This window comes from Asterias amurensis, chromosome 22 (assembly GCF_032118995.1).
Source record: "Asterias amurensis chromosome 22, ASM3211899v1".
NCBI classification, from domain to species: domain Eukaryota; kingdom Metazoa; phylum Echinodermata; class Asteroidea; order Forcipulatida; family Asteriidae; genus Asterias; species Asterias amurensis.
In genome coordinates, this window is record NC_092669.1 from 10,949,357 (window position 1) to 10,972,442 (window position 23,086).

Sequence of the window (23,086 nt, forward strand, 5' to 3'; positions counted from 1 at the left end):
ATTGGACTGGCTTATAAGAATACGCGACGCTGGAGTAATGCTTTACACAAAACGAAATACCTTTCTATTTCTCTTAATAAAACCAATGATGCATCATAGTGAACTTAATCACTGTAGCTCTCATACCTGAGAAAACCCGTTAACAAGGGTGCTTGCTCTGAACAGGAATTCATAAATACCTCAGACAGTGTCGCTATTCCTATTGGTGGAGAGCGTGTCATCTGGGTGTGTATAAACCTTTGTAAATGACCAGTAAAAAGTGTTGAAACACGAGTCTGACACGCGAGCTTGCACCTGTGCTTATAAGACAGTTTCTTCATTCCTATTGGTCGAGAGCAACGGCCGGGACAGCTGTGCCACATCACGCGATACGAATGACGCGCACAGCATTCCCTTATAAGGAGTTGTTTACCCGAGGGCCTTACCATTTTATATCTGGAGGGGTGTTGTGTTGAAAGAAATGATTGAACAATTATAATTTTTGCATTTATTTTATTTTTTGACCAAAAAGTGTTGATGTTTTTTGACCGAAAAGGTTTTTATGAATGGGAATCAAAGTGTGTTGAATCGGTTTTCAACTAGTGGTTTAAACCCGCCGAGGACTGGTTCTTGATTATTTACCTCGACTTCGTCTCGGTAAAATTATCAAGAACCAGGCCTCGTTGGGTTTAAACCACTAGTTGAATACCTCTTCACCACACATTGATTCCCTTATTTAGAAACAAAAACGGGGTAAACTTCTAATCTTCCACGATATTAGTGTTCTGGGTTCGATTACCAGCCAAATTTCCATTTGTTGCATATTGCTTGTTACTGGTACTCAGCTGTTGTTTGCTTATCCTGAAAATCACGTAAAAATTTGGTTGTTAATCCTGCTTTTATCGAGACAAAAATTTCATGCTAAGCAAATGTTTATGCTTAGCAGCTCTACGAAATTTGGCCCAGGAGTTAGTGCTGAGAGGTATAGCAATATAGCGCTCTGCCCGTGGTAGCGAGTGGGATGTACATGTGCACTGTTTACAACGTTTACTCCTGGGGACACAGACGTAAAAGATACGGCCGACTGAACACAGCGAAAGGGTGTGCACCCTCAACAATGCCCCTATTGTAGTCTGAAGGTTGCAGTGTCACAGTAGCGTCATAACAAATTTCCCTTACGTAATTTTGTCTGCCCAATGACCTCTTGCGACACACTACTCGCGGCGACTGGTGCCCGCTCCGTTTTTAAGGGTCAACAGGAATAAGCGTGTGAACGATACGTCGCCTTAAATACGTGTGTTAAAGGCACTATTGGTCACTCAAAATAATTGGTAACAAGCAATGGAGAGATGTTGGTAGTAAAACATTGTGAGAAACAGCTCCCTCTGAAGTAACGTAGTTTTTGTGAAAGAGGTAATTTCTCACTCAAATATTAAAATACTTCAGGCCTGAAGCCTTTTTTTATGCATCAATTTGTGCAACAAGGGCGGTTTTCTTTCATTATTCTTTTGCAACTTCGATGACTAATTGAGTCCATAGATGAATATGTTGGGATACACCAAGTAAGAATACTGGTCTTTGACAATTGCAAGGGTCGTGGGTTCGAATCCCACCCGAGTAACATGCCTGTGATATTTTTTCACAGGACTCGGGAAAGTACTGAGTATACAGTGCTAACACACATCGGTGTATGGGTAAAAACCAAAATTAATATTCTTTATCCCCGATGCAAATTTAACATCTATTATATCGTTGCGGTACCCGCTGCCAAAACATAGGATTCGAACTGCCTCTAGCTGCCGGCAACCTCGGTAGTCTAGTTGGTAAGACACTGCTCTAGAATTGCAAGGGTCGTGGGTTCGAATCCCACCCGAGTAACATGCCTGTGATATTTTTTCACAGGACTCGGGAAAGTACTGAGTATACAGTGCTAACACACATCGGTGTATGGGTAAAAACCAAAATTAATTACCAAAGGTGTCCAGGGGTCGATTTCACAAAGAGTTAGGACTAGTCCTAACTTAGGACTAGTCCTAGGAGATATACAAATTGCATGGATAGTCCTAAGTTAGGACGAGTAACTGGTCCTAACTCGAGATAAGACTAGTCCTAACTCTTTGTGAAATCCACCCCAGTGTCTTTAACACAGGAGGACACTGACTCCCAAACTAGCTTAACCACGATTGTTGTGATGATGACGTTAGATGTATTGGGTCACATTCCCATGCGAAAACAAATCTATAAACAACAACAGTTTATAATTCTGCATTTCTCAGCGTATATTATCATAATATTTGGAGAAAACAATGCACCCAAACTGGTTACACAAAACATTGTAATTTACAAACTGTCCTTTGGAATAGTTTTTTGGTTTCTTCTCAGTAGAAATTGTCTGCTAAGAGCAGTAAGTGAAATTTCGCCACGTGCTCTTGAAAACAAAGGATTTGATAGGATGTACCTCTTCCAATAACCAGAAAATAGTGTTTCTGATCAGCAGAGTGTGGGTTCGACACTTGACCATTGCTTCGTCCTTCGGATGGGACGTAAAGCCGTTGGTCACATGTGTTGTATAACGCATGTAAAAGAACCCAGAGCACTTATCGAAAAAAGATGGGGTTCGTCCCGGTGTTCCTGGCTGTGGCTCATGTATGCGCTGTAGCACTTTGTAAACCCTTATAAGGTGCTACATAATTGGCTCTCAGAATTCATCACCTATCTTTCTGAAAAGTTGGAAATATAACTCAGCGCCTTGAGTACCTTGTTTGGTAGATACGTGCGCTATATAAGACTTCGATATTATATTAACCAATGATGTACCGTCCCTTTATGGTAATGTTTCTTGAAAACAAAATAGTTTGAATTAAAGGCAGTGGACACTATTGATAATTACTCAAAATAATTATTAGCATAAAACCTTACTTGGTGACGAGTAATGGGGAGAGGTTGATGGTATAAAACATTGTGAGAAACGGCTCCCTCTGAAGTGCCATAGTTTTCGAGAAAGAAGTAATTTTCCATGAACTTGATTTCGAGACCTCAGATTTAGAACTTGAGGTCTCGAAATCAACCATGTAAACGCACACAACTTCGTGTGACAAAGGTTTTTTTCTTTCATTATTATCTCGCAAGTTCGATGACCGATTGAGCTCAAATTTTCACAGGTTTGTTGTTTTATGCATATGTTGAGATACACCAACTGTGAAGGCTAGTCTTTGACAATTACCAATAGTGTCCACTGCCTCTAATGTATTCTTCCAAAAACTTCGTGTACCCGCGATATCCTATCGAGGGTTGACATGATTGTGTGCCTAACTGTTCCACAAAGTTTGTTTTATTCGTCAATAATTAACTTACTGTAAATGATAGCCCTATAATACAGCCCCATATAAACAAGTGACCATAAATCATATCGTTATCTTTATTGTGCAACCTTCAATCATAATCGGAACAAAGCGCCTTTACCCGGCAGGTTATTTCCACTCGGTTCAGTGTGGTTGATGAATATATTCATGATTCATGATTGACGTCACAACGGGGGAGTTCATTCTCAGTGCTGCAGTTAGTGCGCTCATTGTTTTAAAGCTGTGGTGTCATGCTGCGCGCGCATGTCAGGCACTATTTAGTTCTTTAAGAGAAATATATAAGCCAATAAATAAGACAATAGACTCAGGAATATCGGTTTTAAAAGATAAAAGATGAAGTGTGGCTATGTGTGTGTTGTTTGTGCGCGTCGTTTTAAAAGTTGATGTGATTCAGAGGGGGGGGGGCATGCACCCGTAATACCACTCTTAATGTTGCTAATGCTGCTGATGTTGCTGCTGTTGTTGTTGTTATCGTTGTTGTTGTTGTTGTTGTTGTTGTTGTTGTTGTTGTTGTTGTTGTTGTTGTTGTTGTTGTTGTCGGTGTCGGTGTCGGTGTCGGTGTCACTGTCGCTGTCATTGTTACTGTCGTTGTCGCTGCCGCTGTCGCTGCTGCTATCGCTGTCGCTGCCACTGTCGCTGTCATTGTCGCTGTTGCTGTCGCTTTCGTTGTCGCTGTCGTTGTCGCTGTCGCTGTCGTGGTCGTTGCGTCGTTGTTGTTTCTCTTGTTGTTGTTCTTGTTGTTCTTGTTATTCTTGTTGCTGCTTTCTAAAAGTAAAAAAAACGGCGTATTAGCGAGGTGAATGATGCGCAGACAACTTTTGCAACCATGACGCATTGTGACATCCATGGCTATATTTAGACCACACCTAACTGAGTGTACATAAGCCTTCGGTAATAGAGTCTTGCGTGTGACAGCTGGCCATTCTAGCCCGGGTTTTCCCCGTAACTTTATCGGCAAGTGTTTACTTACCATGAATTGAAGTTTCACTTTGTAATTTTTGTGTCTTTTCAATTATTTTCGACCGGAAACTTGGATTGACCTATTTATACTGTTTTCTCTTCAAGAAGGCATACTGATAGAAACGTCGTGGTTTTACTATAATATGCCTCGTCTACGTCCTGGGCTTAATTTCCAGCATAGAGCTCCTTAAAGACACTGGGCGATATTGGTAATTGTCAATAGACCAGTCTTCTCACTTGGTGTATCTCAACATTATGCATAAAATAACAAACCTGTGAAAAATTGAACTCAATTGGTCGTCGAAGTTACAATGGCCCAATTTCATAGAGGTGCTAAGCACAAACATTTGCTACAATGAAATTTTCGCCTTAATAAAAACAAAATTATTACCAACCCAATTTCCACGTGATTTTCAGGAATTAGCAAACAGCAGCTGAATACCAGTAACAAACACTGTGCAACAAATGATAATTTGGTTGTTAGGCCTTAATCCTGTTTTTATCAAGGAAGAAATTTCATGCTAAGCAAACTATTGTGCTTAGCAGCTCGATGAAAATGGGCCTTGTTCCTTGCTCTATGCACCATGTCACAATTGCATGATGCTCGTCTTTCGAAATGTAAAATCAATTTTTTAAGGGGTTTGCCACCGAGGTGTTGAACTAATCTTTGTAAAAAAAGATTGCGTTGTTTCGAAACCTTTAGAGCTTTCTCCCTAGATATAATCCCCTTCCAGTTCCAAAGTTTCCAACGCCCCGCCCCTTTCTTTGATCTTCTAGACATGACCAACTGACTTTATCGATCTGGGGAATTTTGGAAGTTGTTGCGCAATGGTCGGCAGATAATGGTCCCGAATTCCTGAGCTCTTAGGAGAGGTCTGTTTTATGAAAAATTCTTTCGATTTCAAGTGTTCATAATCTTGCTGGAATTCAAAGCCCTTTGAATGACATGTTTGTTTTGTCTTCAAGGCAGTGGACACTATTAGTAGTTACTAAAAAAATAATTGTTATCATAAAACGTACTAACTTGGTAACGAGCAATGGAGAGCTATTGTTAGAAACGGCTCCCTCTGAAGTAACGTAGTTTTTGAGAAAGAAGTAATTTTTCACTCAAATACTTTAATTGAATTTGAGGCCTGTTGAGGTATCGAATTCAAGCATCTGAATTGAGCTCAAATTTCAACATTTTGTTATTTTATGCGTATTTTGAGATACACCAAGTGCGAATAATATTCTTTGACAATTCTTTGACAAAAATAGTTTAATTCAAACAACCGACGCAGATCCAACACATTTATTTCCTGACACAACAAACTTCAGAGCTGGAATCCGTGCCAAAAAGTTATTTTCTCCCACGGACTCTGGAAACTGCGATAACGACATAAGATAGGACAAAAATAAAACCGCATACCGCAAAGACAAAGCGACTTGGCAAGTATTTTTTTTATTATAACCAAACATAACGAAAACCGCAAAAAAAATATTTTTAATTTTTTTTCATTGCCCACACGTAGAGGCGATTATTTGTAAAACACGTTTTTGTTTTCATAGAAAATAGTAAGTCCCGAATTCAAGCATCTGAAAGCACAAAACTTGTGCGACAAGGGATGTTTTTGTTGTTCCATTATTCTCTCGCATTTTTGGCGACCAATTGAGCTCAAATTTGTACAGGTTTGCTATTTAATGTACATTTTGAGATACACCAGGTGCATGAGACGACTGAACTTTGACAATTACCAAAAGTGTCCTGGGTCGATTTCACAAAGAGTTAGGACTAGTCCTAACTTAGGACTAATCCTAGGAGATACACAAATTGCATGGATAGTCCTAAGTTAGGACGAGTAACTGGTCCTAACTCAAGATAAGACTAGTCCTAACTCTTTGTGAAATCCACCCCAGGTCTTTAAAAGTTTATTAAAACCAAGTCCGCGCTACACCTGGTAAAGTCAGTGGATAATGCGCATGAGCAAAAGACGAACAAAAGAATGCAGTAAACTAACCTCAAAGAATAGAAACCGGGGAAAATTTGGGGAATCCCCTTTTTAAAATCAATCATGCGCATTCTATTGAGTCCCTTTATGTACGCAGGAAGTTTGAACTTTTGAATCTAGTGCACAACTGAAAACTGTATACGTATTGAATATCAAAAGGTTATTGTTGTATATAATAGATGTTAAATTTGCATCGGGGATAAAGAATATTCAGGTTTTTTTTTACCCATACACCGATGTGTGTTAGCACTGTATACTCGGTACTTTCCCGAGTCCTGTGGAAAAAAATTCACAGGCATTATTGTGTACGTCTGTGGTATGTTATTTATTTTAAAAAATGTAGTTTTTTCCTTTTAGTACTTTCACGACCAATTTCAACCAAAACACCGGGTCATTCTATTCGTTTGAAAATGACTGCTTTGAATCAGCATTCAAAAGGGGAGTTATTCGTTCTTAGTTACAAGTTTAGGTGACACGTTGCCTTGGATCGGACGAGTTGGTCTTTGAAAAGCGTATGTAACCGTTTGTTATAAAATGCATATGGTTTGGAAAGATGTTTTAAAAGTAAAATACAATGATCCTCACAAATTTGCCTCGAAATTGCGTAGTTTTCCTTTATTTTGCTAACTTATAACCCGGTCGGCCATTTATGGGAGTCAAAAACTTGACTACCATTATGACCGACTGTGTTAGTCGATGAGGTAAGAGGAAAACCACGCAATTTCGAGGCATGTTTGTGTGGCTCATTATATTCTACTTTTACAACATCCTTCTACCCATATGCATTTTTCTTTCCAGATGCCGTTTTCACTAGACTCTAGTTTCTGTAATAGATCATTGGTCCATTTCCTTAACGTTTTAGTGGCAATAAAGAGCGCCACCACCTGCCCAAAATAAGTTATTCTATGTTCTAACAAAGCGTCTACGGCTGAATGATGAACGAAAAAACACCCTTGTTGCACAAGTTTTCAGTGTGCTGTCAGCTGCCTAAAAATGCTTTAGGTCTGAGAAGTCCTTAATATCAGATTCAAATAATTTGAGTGAGAGATAACCTCTCTCGCAAAATTTGTGGACAAAGACTTCTTTCTCAAAAACTACCTTACTCCATAGAGAGTCGTATGTTTTATACTACCAACCCATTGTTCGTACCAAGTTATAAGTGACTGATATTAGTTATAATTTTTTGAGTAACTACCAGTTATGTCCATTGCCTCCACGGGCTACGAACGATGTTTATCTTTAGTAGTAGTGGACTACGCCCCAAGTCATTGTCTTCCGTTTTGAAGAAACGACACAGACAAAACTGCAAGATATCTTTTTCCGATAACAGCTAAATATTGGTCGACAAATATCTTGAGATTTTCCCCTTTTTCCACCATTTTTTTTTACAAAGGAACTTCAGTTTCCGTAATGGTATAATTAGAGACCCAATTATTGTTTTCTTATTGCTTTAACAGATGTATAATATGCAAGTTTATGTATTAAATCGATAACATATCAAATACCCAATATTTGTTTAACCGTTCTTAAAGACAGGGCACTCTATTGGTAATTGTCACAGACTAGTCTTCACAGTTGGTGTATCTCAACATAAGCATAAAATAACAAACCTGTAAAAATTTGAGCTCAATCGGTCATCGAACTTGCGAGATAATAATGAAAGAAAAAAACACCCTTGTCACACGAAGTTGTGTGCGTTTAGATGGTTGATTTCGAGACCTCAAGTTCTAAATCTGAAGTCTCGAAATCAAATTCGTGGAAAATTACTTTTTTATTAAAAACTATGGCACTTATGAGGGAGCCGCTTCTCACAATGTTTTATACCATCAACCTCTCCCCATTACTTGTCACCAACAAAGGTTTTATGCTAATAATTATTTTGAGTAATTACCAATAGTGTCCACTGCCTTTAACAGATGTATAATATGCAAGTTTATGTATTAAATCGATAACATATCAAATACCCAATATTTGTTTAACTATTTTGCCTTAGGTTATTCCAAAATCATCAACATCTCTGTTCCCCCAATAATTACAGATTCAAGAGATATGCAAATCCAGTTTTCCCCGTGCCTTAATCTCAATGGTCACAATTTTGGGGCAGGATGTGTGTAGCAGCAGGGAGTTTAAAAATGTAAAAGACTGCTGGTCAAAACTTGAACTTTCTGTTTCATTTATTTATTTATATTTATTTTTCCACATCAAAGAGCGCAAGCGCCAATAACATGACGGTGAATAGGAAACGAGAAGATAGTATCAGTTGTAGATGCGGGAGGAAAACCCCAATAATGGGGAAGCCCCTATGTAAATGCAATCGGGTCCCAATTTCAAAGAGCTGCTAAGCACAACAAATTTGCTTAGCATAAAATGTATGATAAAAACAGGATTACCAACCAAATTCATTTGTTGCATATTGCTAGTTACTGGTATTCGGCTGTAGTTTGCTTATCCTGAAAATCACGCGAAAATTGGGTTGTTACTATTGGTAATTACTCAAAATAATTATTAGCATTAAACCTTTCTTGGTAACGAGTAATGGGGAGAGGTTGATAGTATAAAACATTGTGAGAAACGGCTCCCGCTGAAGTGGAGTAGTTTTCGAGAGACCTCAGATTTAGAATTTGAGGTCCCGAAATCAAGCATCTGAAAGCACACAACTTCGTGTGACAAGGGCGTTTATTTTCTTTCATTATTATCTAGCAACTCCGTCGACCAATCGAGCTCAAATTTTCACAGGTTTGTTATTTTGTGCATATATTGAGATACCAATTTCCAATAGTGTCCACTGTCTTTAAGTTGGGATCAATCGGCCTAGGACAAGTCCTAAGATTGGACCCACCTTTGTGAAATCGACCCCATGTGACTTGTATGCAATGTGACAAAAAGAGGGGGTGACGGAGGGGTCAGAATTCGGTGACTGATGGCACGCCCTCCCCAATAATTATTGCTTTCCTGTGAGATTATTAGAGCCCGATACAAAAACCAGTTAACGTTTAAGTTGTATACCGCCCTCTGTTGGTACAACAAAACTTTAACAAAAATGGATAAAATAATTGAGGCAGATTGTACAGCGCCCTCGTATAGACTTTTCAAGCCTCGCGCGTACGTAATCTTTGAACGTCAAAGTGGGTGATTTTAGTTTTGTTTTTAAAAGTTGAGGTGATTTATGTGGGATTGATCACAATAGTGCTTGAATACGGTCAATAGACTTGCACAGTCTATTGAGACTATTTCTTTATCTACGCCGGATTCCCGAGTGTACAAGGTATACTTGGTGCGTTCGTTTAGCTTCCCTGGGTCAACCCCCCGCGGTGCTCACTCGGGTGAGCCCCTGACAAGAGCTAAACGAACGACCGCTCACCGCTCTCGTAGTGACGTCATTTACCTGAGGCCAGCTCCCAAGTGTCCCACTCTACAAGCAGGGCACTGGGGACTGACCTGGGTGAGCCCCTAGAATGACGTCAACAGCTTTTCGAACGCACCGGGGCAGACCGGGGATGACCCAGGGAAGCTAAGAGTGTGGGTTCGAGTCCTGGTCTTGACATGGTGTGTTGTGACTGAGCGGTCAAGCACACTGTTGGACTCAAGGTCTGGTGTTTCTGATCAGCAGAGTGTGGGTTCGAGTCCTGGTCTTGACATGGTGTGTTGTGGCTGAGTGGTTTAGCACACTGGACTCAAGCTCTGATGTTTCTGATCAGCAGAGTGTGGGTTCGAGTCCTGGTCTTGTCGTTGTGTGTTGTTGCTGAGTGGTTTAGCACACTGGACTCAAGCTCTGATGTTTCTGATCTGCAGAGTGTGGGTTCGAGTCCCAGTCTTGACATGGTGTGTTGTGGCTGAGTGGTTGAGCGCACCGGAATCAAGCTCTGGTGTTTCTGATCAGCAGAGTGTGGGTTCGAGTCCTGATCTTGACATGGTGCGTTGTGGCCGAGTGGTTTAGCACACTGGACTCAAGCTTTGATGTTTCTGATCAGCAGAGTGTGGGTTCGAGTCCCAGTCTTGATATGGTGTGTTGTGGCTGAGTGTTTTAGCACACTGGACTCAAGCTCTGTTGTTTCTGATCAGCAGAGTGTGGGTTCAAGTCCCAGTCTTGACATGGTGTGTTGTGGCTGAGTGGTTTAGCACACTGGACTCAAGCTCTGATGTTTCTGATCAGCAGAGTGTGGGTTCGAGTCCTGGTCTTGTCATTGTGTGTTGTGGCTGAGTGCCTAGAATGACGTCAACAGCTATTCGAACGCACCGGGGCAGACCGGGATGACCCAAGGAAGCTAAGAGTGTGGGTTCGAGTCCTGGTCTTGACATGTTGTGTTGTGGCTGGGTGGTTTAGCACACTGGACTCAAGCTCTGGTGTTTCTGATCGAGTCCTGGTCTTGACATGGTGTGTTGTGGCCGAGTGGGTTCGAGTCCTGGTCTTGACATGATGTGTTGTGGCTGATTGGTTTAGCACACTGGACTCAAGCTCTGGTGTTTCTGATCAGCAGAGTGTGGGTTCGAGTCTCAGTCTTGTCATTGTGTGTTGTGGCCGAGTGGTTAAGCACACTGGACTCAAGCTCTGGTGTTTCTGATCAGCAGAGTGTGGGTTCGAGTCCTGGTCTTGACATGGTGTGTTGTGGCTAAGCGGTTCAAAGCACCGGACTCTGATCAGCAGAGTGTGATTTATAATTTTTCTTCCCCCCCCCCCCCCCCCCCCCATGGATGAAAAACTTAGCTGTATGTCCCATGTATATTATGACTGATAGTAGGGGAGGCCTACACGTAAAAATAACTCGACATAACACTTATGTGGAAGAGAAGGGGTTCACACTGCAAGTACCCTTGCGAAGTTTCCCCAGGCTTGCGAGCTATACAGTAGAAATTTCATTTATGAGGCATCCTTGTCCAATATTTCATAAAGCTGTTAAGCAGAAAATACTGCTTGACAAATGTCTTTACTAATCAAAACATGAGTGGGGCACCGCAGCCACAACAATGCAAACTTAAGCTAATTTTGGCTTGTAGCTAATTTCGTTTGCGCTTAGCAGATTTTGTGATTACAGGAGTTATGAAAATGGGCCCTGGTTTAACCTACCAGAAGCTGTATTACAATAACATTAATATAAAACTCCTTTTTTGGACTTGTGTGGGTTTATACTGAACAATCCGCTTCAATAAAATGCTAGGCCTACCATTTAATTGTCAACATGTTGCATGATTTATCGGCACCAACTTCCGCAATGTAGGCGTTACGTGCACAATCAGCACTCGCAAAGTTTGTTCCTGCTCTTTTGTGTCCCAAGTCTTTTGTTGTCGATTTTAATTCAAAGCACATTGCGACAAGGTATTTCCTTTTCCATGCCCTTATTTGGCAGTGGGGGCTGAGATAGGAGGTATGGCTATGGATCGATGCCAAGGATAAATTCAATCAATGAAGACAAACTTAACAACAAATCATAACAGTTTCTCTCGGCAAAGTTCATTAAACAGATCAGAAATGGTATGGTTTGCGGAAGTTCGTGAGTATTGGGCAGTGCAACCAAACCGAGCCCTACTTTTATTATGCTATAGCATCAGTGGCTTATTTAAAAAGGTGTCTATATTGGGTGCGTTCGTTTAGCTTCCCTGGGTCGACCCCAGTCTGCCCCGGTACGTTCGAATAGCTTTGACGGGGCTCACCCGGGTCAGCCCCCAGTGCCCTGCTTGTGGAGTGGGTCACTTGGGGGTGACCTGAGGTGCATGCCGTCACCACGAGAGGGCGAGTGTGATCGTTCGATTAGCTCTTGTCAGGGGCTCACCCGACCAAGTGAGCACCGCAGGGTAGACCCAAGGAAGCTAAACGAACGCACCCATAAGCAAGCACCAAAGGTGAACCTTGGTTTTTAAAAAAGGATGGGCAAAAAGGGGCACGATTGGATTGTGCCAAAAGCGCTCGCGTCTCACCTCAGTGACCCTGGTTCGATCCTCGGCTAAGGCCGTGAGTACACAGTGTGCGTTTGTTCTTTTCTTATGCCACGAGGGTTTTGCTCCGGGTTTCCTCCCTCCAGAAAAAAATTAAACACGTTCTATTTCAGGCTGTGCTTCGTGGTCATGGGTTGGTGTGGCTGGCTACCACAGACCGCTGTTTCAGACCAACCTAGACTTGTGGACAAGTCGTTAATGGTCCCACGCGGTGAGATAGTCGAGTTGTCACTGCTCTCACGCGAACTGCTGGTTGCCGACTTCTACTCCTCAAAGAAGTCGGGCAGCGCAGTAGTCGCGCAACCAGCAGTTCGCGCGGAGAGCACCGCTGCAACTCGACTTTCTCACCGCGTGGGACCATAAACGACTTGTTCACAAGTCTAGACCATCCTGGTATCCCAGTCAAGTGCAAAACACACGACGAGTACAGGCGACATAACATTTCTCCAGGTGTATTGATTTTATTCTCATTTTGACCAGTGTGGTTTCTTGACTGCCCAGAACACCATGAAGTTACAAAAATGGGCTGATTTTTTTTTAACATCTCAAAAAAAGTCAGTGAATCACACACATAAACCTGTGCTTCCGATATGAAATTCCACGTGTGTTTTCGCACGTACTTGCTCACCATCATTTGTAAAACTATCAACTGTGAGGTTAAAGGCAGTGGACACTATTGGTAATTACTTAAAATAATTAATAGCATAAAACCTTACCTTGGTGACGAGTAATGGGGAGAGGTTCATGGTATAAAACATTGTGAGAAACGGCTCCCTCTGAAGTAATGTAGTTTTCGAAAAAGAAGTAATTTTCCACGAATTTGATTTCGAGACCTCAGATTTAGAACTTGGGGTCTCGAAATCAACCATCTAAATGCACACAACTTCGTGTGACAAGGGTGTTTTTTTCTTTCATTATTATCTCGCAACTTCGATGACCGATTGAGCCCAAATTTGCACAGGTATGTTATTTTATGCATATGTTTAGATGCACCAACTGTGAAGGCTAGTCTTTGACAATGACCAATAGTGTCCACTGCCTTTAACACAATAACCATTGTCCTCAGTTTGAATTGGGAAATACCTACAGGGGATTTTCCCGTTTTCGCTATGTCACTAAGTCGTTTGTTCACGGTAGGTTAGGTCTCACAACAAAAGGCTCGCCAAAATAATAATTTGCATTTCTATACAATAGCAGTTTCTAAATACGCTGCCATATTTAGTAATGCTCATATGATACTGGCTGTGTGCTAACAGTGACCATAAATGGTGTAGTTTGAGTAAGTGGGAAGTTTAGTTCCAAGTTCGCTGAATTTTGAGTCCGTTTTTTTTCAAGAAGGTCCGGACCCTGGAGGTCCCTGGATTACTTGAGAATGTCATGGGGCAGAGAAAGCCGAGAGACGGGGGATATTCCTGGGTTGAAGTTGGACGAGAAAGGTGTGTTTGTGAGAGTCTCTTGTGTTTTGGCTGCAGAAGTGCTCACCAGCTCAACGTGGAATAGCAGGTAAGATTAATTTGCAAACTACATTAAGAGCTCTTTGCATTTTTAAAATGGCGTTAATTTAAATTGTTATGAACTTGCAGTAAATTAAATTTCTTTAATATCAGCCTAGTTTGACACCCCATACCCCATAAAAAAAACTTAAATGGAGCTCGCGGTCATTTCCACCTTATGCAGAATCATCCATCTATATGCACCCGAGGGTCCAATCTCATAGAACTGCATGCTTAAGCAGAGCTGTTTAAACCATTTCCTGCTAAGCAGAAATGAGCAGGATACCAGTCATAGATTGTACATGTGACATGGCAGTTTGGATGGTAACCCTGTTCTGGTAAGCAAAAATGTTCATGTGCTTAGCTACGTGTAGTGCTTTTAAAAACAGCTCTGTGAATATGGGCCCGGGGGAAACTTCAAAGAGCTGCCTCAGCACAAAAAGTGGCTTAGCACAACAAAACTGCTTAGCAAGAATAAGGTTACCTTGAGCTAAATTACCATGCCAACGTATAACCTGTTACTTGCACCCTGCTTATATTTCCTTAGCAGATTTTTTCCAAGTAATATTTTATGCCTAATAGGCAGCCTTGGTGGAATTTAGCACAGATGCTGCTCAAATTTCAATAAAATCTCATTTATAAAAATTTGCTCACTTGCGATTGTTTAATCGTCTCCAATTATTTTCAAATACTTTATTAAATTGCTCGGGGAAGAAAACTCAAAAGGTTTCGATGGTGAAGTAAATCCTTGTGAAATTTTATTATCAGGGCCTAATTAAATAGAGCTGCTTAAAGGCAGTGGACACTATTGGTTTGTTGTTGTATGCATATGTTGAAATACACCAACTGTGAATAGTCTGACAATTACCAAAAGTGTCCACTGCCTTTAAAAAATACATTGAGCTCAGCTCAGCCGTCTTGAAATGTAATTTTTTGCAGTTTTGTCAATTTTAAAAAATGAATTTATGCAATATTGTTCAGAATGCCATCAGAAGTAGTTTTCAAATTAATAGGGTATAAATATCATTTTCTCTCACTGTGTTTTGTGTATGAGCCGACACACTCACTGCGTTTTGTGTATGAGCCGACACGAGTGCAAGGCACAGGTCTAGCACCCAGACGAATTAGCTTGAGTTACCGTGCATAAGCATGCTTATGCTTAGTCTCCCCCTGTCCCAGGGTAGTGTTTCTTGTTTTGGTTTTGTTTAGCGTGTTGGTGGTGTACACAGTATTACAATAGGACATTTTCGAAACCACGGCTTCGGCTTTGGATTCGGCTTTGGATTCGGCTTTGTGTACGCGCTCATGGAGAACGGAGCCTGAAGACGAAACCGTGGTTTCGAAAAGGGGCCATAGCTTTGCACACAAACTTACAACAAATATTGCTTACACAGAATTGGTTGAGCCCTTATCCTTTAAAGCCATTATTCACTTTCGGAACAGAACACAGAAAAAAAGTTAACAGATTTACAGGGTTTACTTCGGTAATGAGAAAAGACTTCTCTTGAAATATTATTTCAAGAAATGCTTTACTTTTTGAAAAAACATTAAAACAATCATCAATTCTCGACATCGAGTAAACACATGTCATGACCCGGCGAAACGTGTGGAAACAAGGGTGGGTTTTCCCGTTATTTTCTCCCGACTCCGATGACCGATTAAGCCTAAATGTTCACAGGTTTGATATTTTATATATAAGTTGTGATACAAGAAGTGTGGGCCTTGGACAATACTGTTTACCGAAAGTGTCCACTGGCTTTAAATACTTTATTGCAATGGTGTGCCCTACTCAATTTTGTCTTAACAAAGAAATTTGCGTTGCGGTATTTTCTGCTTAACAGTTTTATGAGTTTGGACACCGGACGCCAATTCAGAAAGCTCCGACCGAGCGAATTAGTACGCCTATTGTTCCTGGGATCTGTTACTGACTGTGCAGTTGAAGTTCGACCCGCAAACTGCGGATGGGAATCCCCCACTTTAGGGGCAGCCCCGGGACACAAACCGCAGGTGTCAGTTTCTCAAATCCGGCTGAGATAAAAGTACATTCGGTCACCATTTTCCTCGTAAAATGAAATAAATCCGCGTATGTTAAAGGTAGACTTCATCGCAAATTAGGCAGTGGACACTATTGGTAATTGTCAAAGACCAGTCTTCTCACTTGGTGTATCTCAACATATGCATAAAATAACAAACCTGTGAAAATTTGAGCTCAATTGGTTGTCGAAGTTGCGAGATAATAATAAAAGAAAAAACACCCTTGTCCTTCGAAGTTCTGTGCTTTTAGATGGTTGATTTCGAGACCTCAAAATCTAAATCTGGGGTTTCAAAATCAAATTCGTGGAAAACTCCTTCTTTCTCGAAAATTATGTCACTTCAGAGGGAGCCGTTTCTCACAATATCATCAACCTCTCCCCATTACTCGTTACCAAGTAAGTTGTTATATGCTAATAATTATTTTGAGTAATTATCTATTAGTGTCCACTGCCTTTAAAGGTAGACTTCTTCGCAATTAATACACAAAACAAAATACCCTATACTTATCCTAGGAATTAATGTTTCAGTATTAATTGCTGCTACAATAATGTGTACCGACCAAAAACGTCTCGGACCTTTGTCAGTAAGAAATTGTTTATAAATTCGAGAAGACTGTTTTCGAGCCTTGTCCTGAAGACATCAGAGCAAACTGATCGAAACGTCGTCGATTTGTAACGCCATAACGCTTTTCTTTTCAGAAAGACCACAAATATGTATACTCCTTGCTTTGACACGTTTGCTCCGGAATTATTGGCAATCTCAAAAACCCGACCACCTTTTGAAATTTAACTTTCAGATGTTAGTTTTATTGTAAAACAAAAGAGGTAAACTTTGTCTTTAAAGGCAGTGGACACTTTTTGTAATCACTCAAAATAATTATTACTTGGTAACGAGTAATGGGGAGATGTTGATAGTATAAAACATTGTGAGAAACGGCTCCCTCTGAAGTGACGTAGTTTATGAGAAAGAAGTAACTTCACACAAATTTGATTTCAAGACCTCAGAATTAGATTTTTAGTTCTCGAAATCAAGCATCTAAAAGCACACAACTTCGTGTGGCAAGTGGTGTTTTTTCTTGCATAGTTATCTCGCAACTTCGACGACCAATTCAGCTCAAGTTTTCACAGTTTTTTTATGTTGAGATACACCAAGTGGGAAGACTGGTCTTTGACGATTACCAATCCGGTGCCTTTAAACTGTCGGAATCTATCTTGGAAGATGCATTGGTATGCGGAAGTAATCTAGGAAATATTGAGACGGAGGAAGATTAAAAGTCAGCAGTGGTTGTTTGCACGCCTGGCATTTCGACCTTGTTCATATATTACGAGACAAACAACATGCTCCATTGAGGATGTAATTATTTTATTCCCTTGTGGTTATCTTAAATTTTAAAAACGTATAATCCAAACCGTCGTTGTTGGATGTGCTTCACCTTCACTTTTGCTCTTCTGTCTTGTCAACATATTTTGAGTGTCACCAGAAAGATTTCATGACTTAAAGGCAGTGGACGAAGTAGTGGTAATTACTAAAAAATAATTGTTCGCATAAAAACTTACTTGGTAACGAGCAATGGGAGCGGTTGGTTGTATAACAAATTGTGAGAAACGGCTACCTCTGAAGTAACGTAGTTTTTGAGAAAGAGGTAATGTCTCACTAAATGTTAAAAGACTTCAGGCCTGAAGCCTCTTTCTCAAGCATCTAAAAGCACTCACGTTTGTGCAACGAGGTTGTTTCTTTCTGTCATTATTTTCTTGCGACTGAGCAACTGAGTCAAAATTTTCACAGGTTTGTTATTCTATGCATATGTTGAGATACACCAAGTGAGAATACTGGTCTTTGACAATCACCAAAGGTGTCCCGTGCCTTCAATGCTCTTTAGCAATCTTTCAGGACAGCATCAGTGACGCAACTCTTTGGTGAATTTGTTGTGGAGTACGCCATCTCTTCCAAAACTGTATTCTTGATTTTTTTTAGTGAAAATACAGTCACCATCTGAGTTGGTCTATCCATCGAGCCATTTGTAGAATGGAACACTTTCCCAAACCACATCAAGTATGCTCAGACTACTCAAATTTGTAAGAAATTGCTCAAAATGTAATTTTTCCAACAAGTGTGTTGCAATAAATAATCATCTGGCTGTATTAAACGCTTTTGAACAAAGTAATTTTTGGCCCCTATACAAACTGTATTTTGATTGAAGACATCCACTTTTAAGCAGTCTTTACTGCACAACGATAATTGCGTCTTCGAGAAGGTTGTTTCTCTATCTTTAGTTTTGCTAAATCAAACAATTTGTTTCATCTTTTTTAGAAACGCGCTATCGATGTCGCCTTGAATCGCAGTTTGTTTTCGTCACAAGGAACTTAACGGACATTTCTGAGAAGACTGTCGACCACCAAACCACCGGAGACCCGTTGACTTCGAGTCGCTGTACAAAATGAGGTTTGTTTATAACTCCAAAGAGGGGTACGAAAAATGTCAAAATAAAAGCTTTGTGATTTACTTATTTTTGTCTAATTGATAGATTTCTTATGAAAGTGGGGAAATAAAATAACACACGTCTCTAAACCGCACGTTAAAATGGTCTAAACATAATTTTAAAATGTACCCCATCGTTTGAATAAAACACATATATTGACTGGCATAATTCGGTAACTAGTGAACGCCATTTCCCCCTCGGGCCTGTGAGTGACCAGAAGAGGGGCCTATTTCCCTCGGCCTTCGGCCTCGGGAAATAGGTCCCTCTTCTGGTCACTCAAAGTCCCTCGGGGGAATAGACGTACACTAGTTACCTCATTGCCAGTCAATAATGTGTATAATACATCAAGTGAGGATACAACAGCCGATTTCACGAAACGCTATGGTTAATCCTATTTCGAGTTAGTACGAGTATAACCTGTCCTAACTTAGGACGGGTTCAATGTGCCAAAACGTCTTAGGATACGGAACTTAACTCGTCCTAAGTCCTAAGATGAATCCTAAGTTAGGAAGCGATTGGTGAAATCGACGGCTGGTCTTTGAAAATTACCAAAAGCTTACCCTGGTTTTACAAATACGACACAATCTCAGTAATGATAAAACCGATTCCCTGAATGGTTTCCCTTGTTCAACTGTATCCAAACCCTCAATCAGTGAGCATGGCCTACCGAAGCCTGGTGGGAACGGACGGCATTCAGTTCTGCACGAGCACCCTCTGGGGAAAGTTCTGGATCTGAGCACAAACCAACAGAGTCGTCGAAGGCAAGCGGCTTTGACTTCTGGAGATGAACTGCAAGGCCCCAGTACAGGTCAGTTTCTAAATCTCTTTTAAAAGACAATGGACACTATTGGTAATTGTCAAAGACAAGTCTTCTTACTTGGTGTATCTCAACATATGCATAAAATAACAAACCTGTGAAATTTGAGCTCAATTGGTCATCGAAGTTGCGAGATAATAATGAAAGAAAAAACACCCTTGTCACACGAAGTTGTGTGCTTTCAGATGCTTGATTTCGAGACCTCAAATTCTAAACTTGAGGTCTCGAAATCAAATTCTTTCTCGTAAACTACGTCACTTCAGAGGGGGCCGTTTCTCACAATGTTTTATACTATCAACCTATCCCCATTACTCATTACCAAGTAAGGTTTTATGCTGATAATTATTTTGAGTAATTACCAATGGTGTCCTCTGCCTTTAACATTGTGACGAGACGGGGGCGACAAAACAGACACGGTGCGACAATGGCATGAAAATTTTGTGTTTCTATCAATATTAGGCCGTATCTGAATAGGCCGTATCTGAACGGCTACGGCCACGGCTACGGCCGGATCGCCGCGTCATCATGCATTGAAGTATAGGACGCCTTAGCAACACCCCTGGCAACGGTCGTAGCCGCAGCCGTAGCCACCATTTCAGACACGGCCTTAGAACCCTTTGTCAAGCCGGTCATAATCATAATCGTCATACATGGGGGGGGGGTCAGAAAACCAAGTTTTCCCCACTCGATGAGCAGTGCCAACATGGCTGCCCATTGGCATCAGTGAAATGTTCTAGAGAAAGAACTGTCTTGTGGAAGCATGTTGCCAGGTCTCAGAGTGGCAGTATTACGGCTTTCTCATTGGCTTACACGATAGCTTGAGTATAACTGCTAAAATGCCGAGGCTTGAGTTTGGTTTGGGTTTGCGAGCGGGAGAAGGCAGTTCTTAGGGTGCGTTCGTTTAGCTTCCCTGGGTCGACCCCGGTCTGTCCCGGTGCGTTCGAATAGCATTCGAGGGTCTCACCCGGGACAGCCCCCAGTGCCCTGCTTGTGGAGTGGGTCAAACTTGGGGGTGACCTGAGGTGCATGCCGTCACCACGAGATGGCGTGATCGTTCGGTTGGCTCTTGTCAGGGGCTCACCCGAGTGAGCACCGCAGGGTCGACCCAGGGAAGCTAAACGAACGCACCCTTACTCCACTTTGGTGATTGCAACATGGCTGCCAAAATGGTTTCAAAATGCAACGACGCATTTACACACCAAAAGCTAAATCATTCACACTGGAGTCGCTATCCTCCTATTCTCACTTATCCACGTCATTTCTCGCAGACCCACGTTTATGGAAACGCTCTGACGTCAGCGACTGGTTGCTCTGGGCCGTCATGTTTTATCAAGTGGACCAAGTGGACACTTCCAAGTTCGCCATGAATGGCCGAGGTCTTTGCCTGCTGACCAGGAGTGGGTTTATAAGCAGGGCGCCCTCTTGCGGCGACATCCTGCACAGTGACTTTCAGAGGCGGTACGCGGTAGCAGTTGTTCGCACGGAGCGGGAAAGACGGACCAATCGGAGACGACTTCTTCAAGTTTGTTCTGAAGTAGACTCCACCGGGGAAACGAAGAGACCAAAGCTTGCCGAAGATAAATGATAAATAACTTCATAGATTAAATTAAGATGTTCACTACAAATAATGAGTCTTTAGTGGGGGTCGAAACATTTTAGATGTACTTTGGATTGGGTACAGATAAAAATAACATGATTGTTTAGCTTCAGCCTTTAAAGACACTGGACACTATTGGTAATTGTCAAAGACTAGTCTTCACAGTTGGTGTATCTCAACATATGCATAAAATAATAAACCTTTGAAAATTTTAGCTCAATCGGTCATCGAAATGTGAGATATTAAATGAAAGAAAAAAACACCCTTTTCACACCATGGTCACACTAGGTTGTGTGCTTTTAGACGCTTGATTTCGAGACCTCAAAATTAATTGCAAATCTGAGGTCTCGAAATCAAATTCGTGGAAAATTACTTCTTTCTCGAAAACTATATACGTAACTTCAGAGGGAGCTGTTTCTCACAATGTTTTATACTATCAACCTCTCCACGTTACTCGTAAATCAAGAAAGGTTTTATGATAATAATTATTTTGAGTAATTACCAATAATGTCCACTGCCTTTTAACTATAATAAGAAAACTTTACAAAACTAATTTTCTATTGTTACAACAAAAATTATGGTATTGTTTAAGGCTTAAAAATAATGTTCTAGTTTGTTCACTATATTTCTCCTGACACAACAATTTCATATCTGTCAAAAAATGCTTGCTTGCTGCTTAGCGAAAAATAAGCAGGACCAGCCACAGATTGTAGGTGACATGGTATTCTTTGGCTGGTAACCTTATTCCGGTAAGCATAATACTTGTTGAGCTTGTGGCTCCTTTTTGTGCTCATAAAGCAGCAAAGACATTTGGCACATGACCCAAAACTACATTCCCAGCCTGCACGTTCCCAATGGGAGACTTTGGAACGCTAGGTGGCAGCAGACTTACCAGGTAATTGTCCATAGACCTTTTCGCAAATACTGGGGCGCGCGCGTAAAGCTTGGAATTAGGTGCATTGTGGTCTAGCTGATTACAAATTTGATTCATATATATCCCACAATGCACCTCATTCAACAGTCTGCGCTTGCGCATTGGTATTTGCGATAAGGTCTATTTACGTAGTTCTGAGCATACGCGAATTACCGAGAACAATGGATTCTACCTGGTAAGTCTGCTGCCACCAAGCGTCCCGAAAGTCCCCCATTGGCGTGGTTTTTAGCTTCGGCTATTGACGATATCGCTAGAAACTCATATTCTCCAGCGTTGCAGCAACAGCTCTGCAACCGATAGTCATATAGACGTAGCCCATTTGCTCAGTCCAATAATAGACTTTGACATAATAACTGTAATCAGCGGCTGTGGCTATACGACTAGACCACCATTTTAACATGCTTTAAATCACAAGCAGCCCTTAGTAACAGCCATAGCCGTACAGCTGCCGATTCGGACACGGTCAACAAGCCCATCCCAGCTAGTCTCTTCTCGAAATACTTTCCAGTAAAATTGGACGGTAACCTAAATTACCGGTATACTATTCAAATAATGGAGAACATTATTCGTCGAAACTGTACATAAAGTTTGCAATAAGTTGATTGTATTTTGTATAAAAGTAATGTTTAAGCATAGCTATGGTAACTTAAGACTCATATTGGAATAATCAGAAGTAATTGGACCAAATTAATTATTGATTGTTAAAACTAAGCAGACGGAAACAGTAAATTAAAATTGTGGGGTAGCCATGATTTAGCATTAATTTTACATTAATCTGTTGCTCTGTCTTGGGTCTGGAATAGTCTGTGTGTGGCATGCAGGAGATTTTGTCCCCCATATGGGGAAACAATAATTGTTCAATAATTATACTTTCGACATCTGGTATTATTTTGTATTCTTGAAACCAGAGTAAAATAAATGTGCAGTGGTGGTATGAGAATAAAGATTGTTGTATGTTAGCATTCTGGTGTGCACTAACTAGGATCGGGAGAGTTCCGACCACCCCCCCCCCAAAAAAAAAAAAGCAGGGTTACTGAACAAGTTAAAGGGAAGGTACACGTTTAGTAATTACTAAAAACATATTAACTTAAAACTGACTTGGTAACGAGCATTGGAGAACTGTTGATAGTACAAAACATTGTCAGAAACAATTCCCTCTGAAGTAGCATAGATTTTGAGAAAGAGGCAATTCCTCACTAAAATAATAAAAAACTTCTTTAAATTTTCACAGGCTTGTTATTTTATGCTTAAAGCCATTGGACCCTTTCGGTTCAGAAAAGAAGAAAAAAAATCACAGATTTACAAATAACTTACAGGGTTTACAGAAGGCAATGGTGAAAGACTTCTCTTGAAATATTATTCCATGAAATGCTTTACTTTTTGAGAAAACAGCAAAACAATATAAATTCTCGTTAACGAGAATTACGGATTTATTTTAAACACATGTCATGACACGGCGAAACACGCGGAAGCAAGGGTGGGTTTTTCCGTTGTTTTCTCCCGACTCCGATG

The 23,086-nt window shown here is 40.9% G+C and overlaps 1 protein-coding gene across 2 annotated transcripts; it reads left to right on the forward strand.

The window, feature by feature from the left end:
* Positions 1-13,515: 13,515 nt before the first annotated feature.
* LOC139953798 (SAM pointed domain-containing Ets transcription factor-like) lies at positions 13,516-22,493 on the forward strand. 2 transcript variants are annotated; one of them, XM_071953362.1, is made up of 4 exons: positions 13,516-13,723; positions 18,058-18,189; positions 18,880-19,034; positions 20,312-22,493. In XM_071953362.1, the coding sequence occupies exons 2-4, from the start codon at positions 18,185-18,187 to the stop codon at positions 20,626-20,628; spliced, it is 477 nt and encodes a 158-aa protein (XP_071809463.1). In that variant the 5' UTR covers positions 13,516-13,723; positions 18,058-18,184; the 3' UTR covers positions 20,629-22,493. The 2 variants fall into 2 exon arrangements, with proteins under 2 accessions (XP_071809463.1, XP_071809464.1); XM_071953363.1 differs by lacking the exon at positions 13,516-13,723 and adding an exon at positions 17,166-17,265.
* Positions 22,494-23,086: the final 593 nt, after the last annotated feature.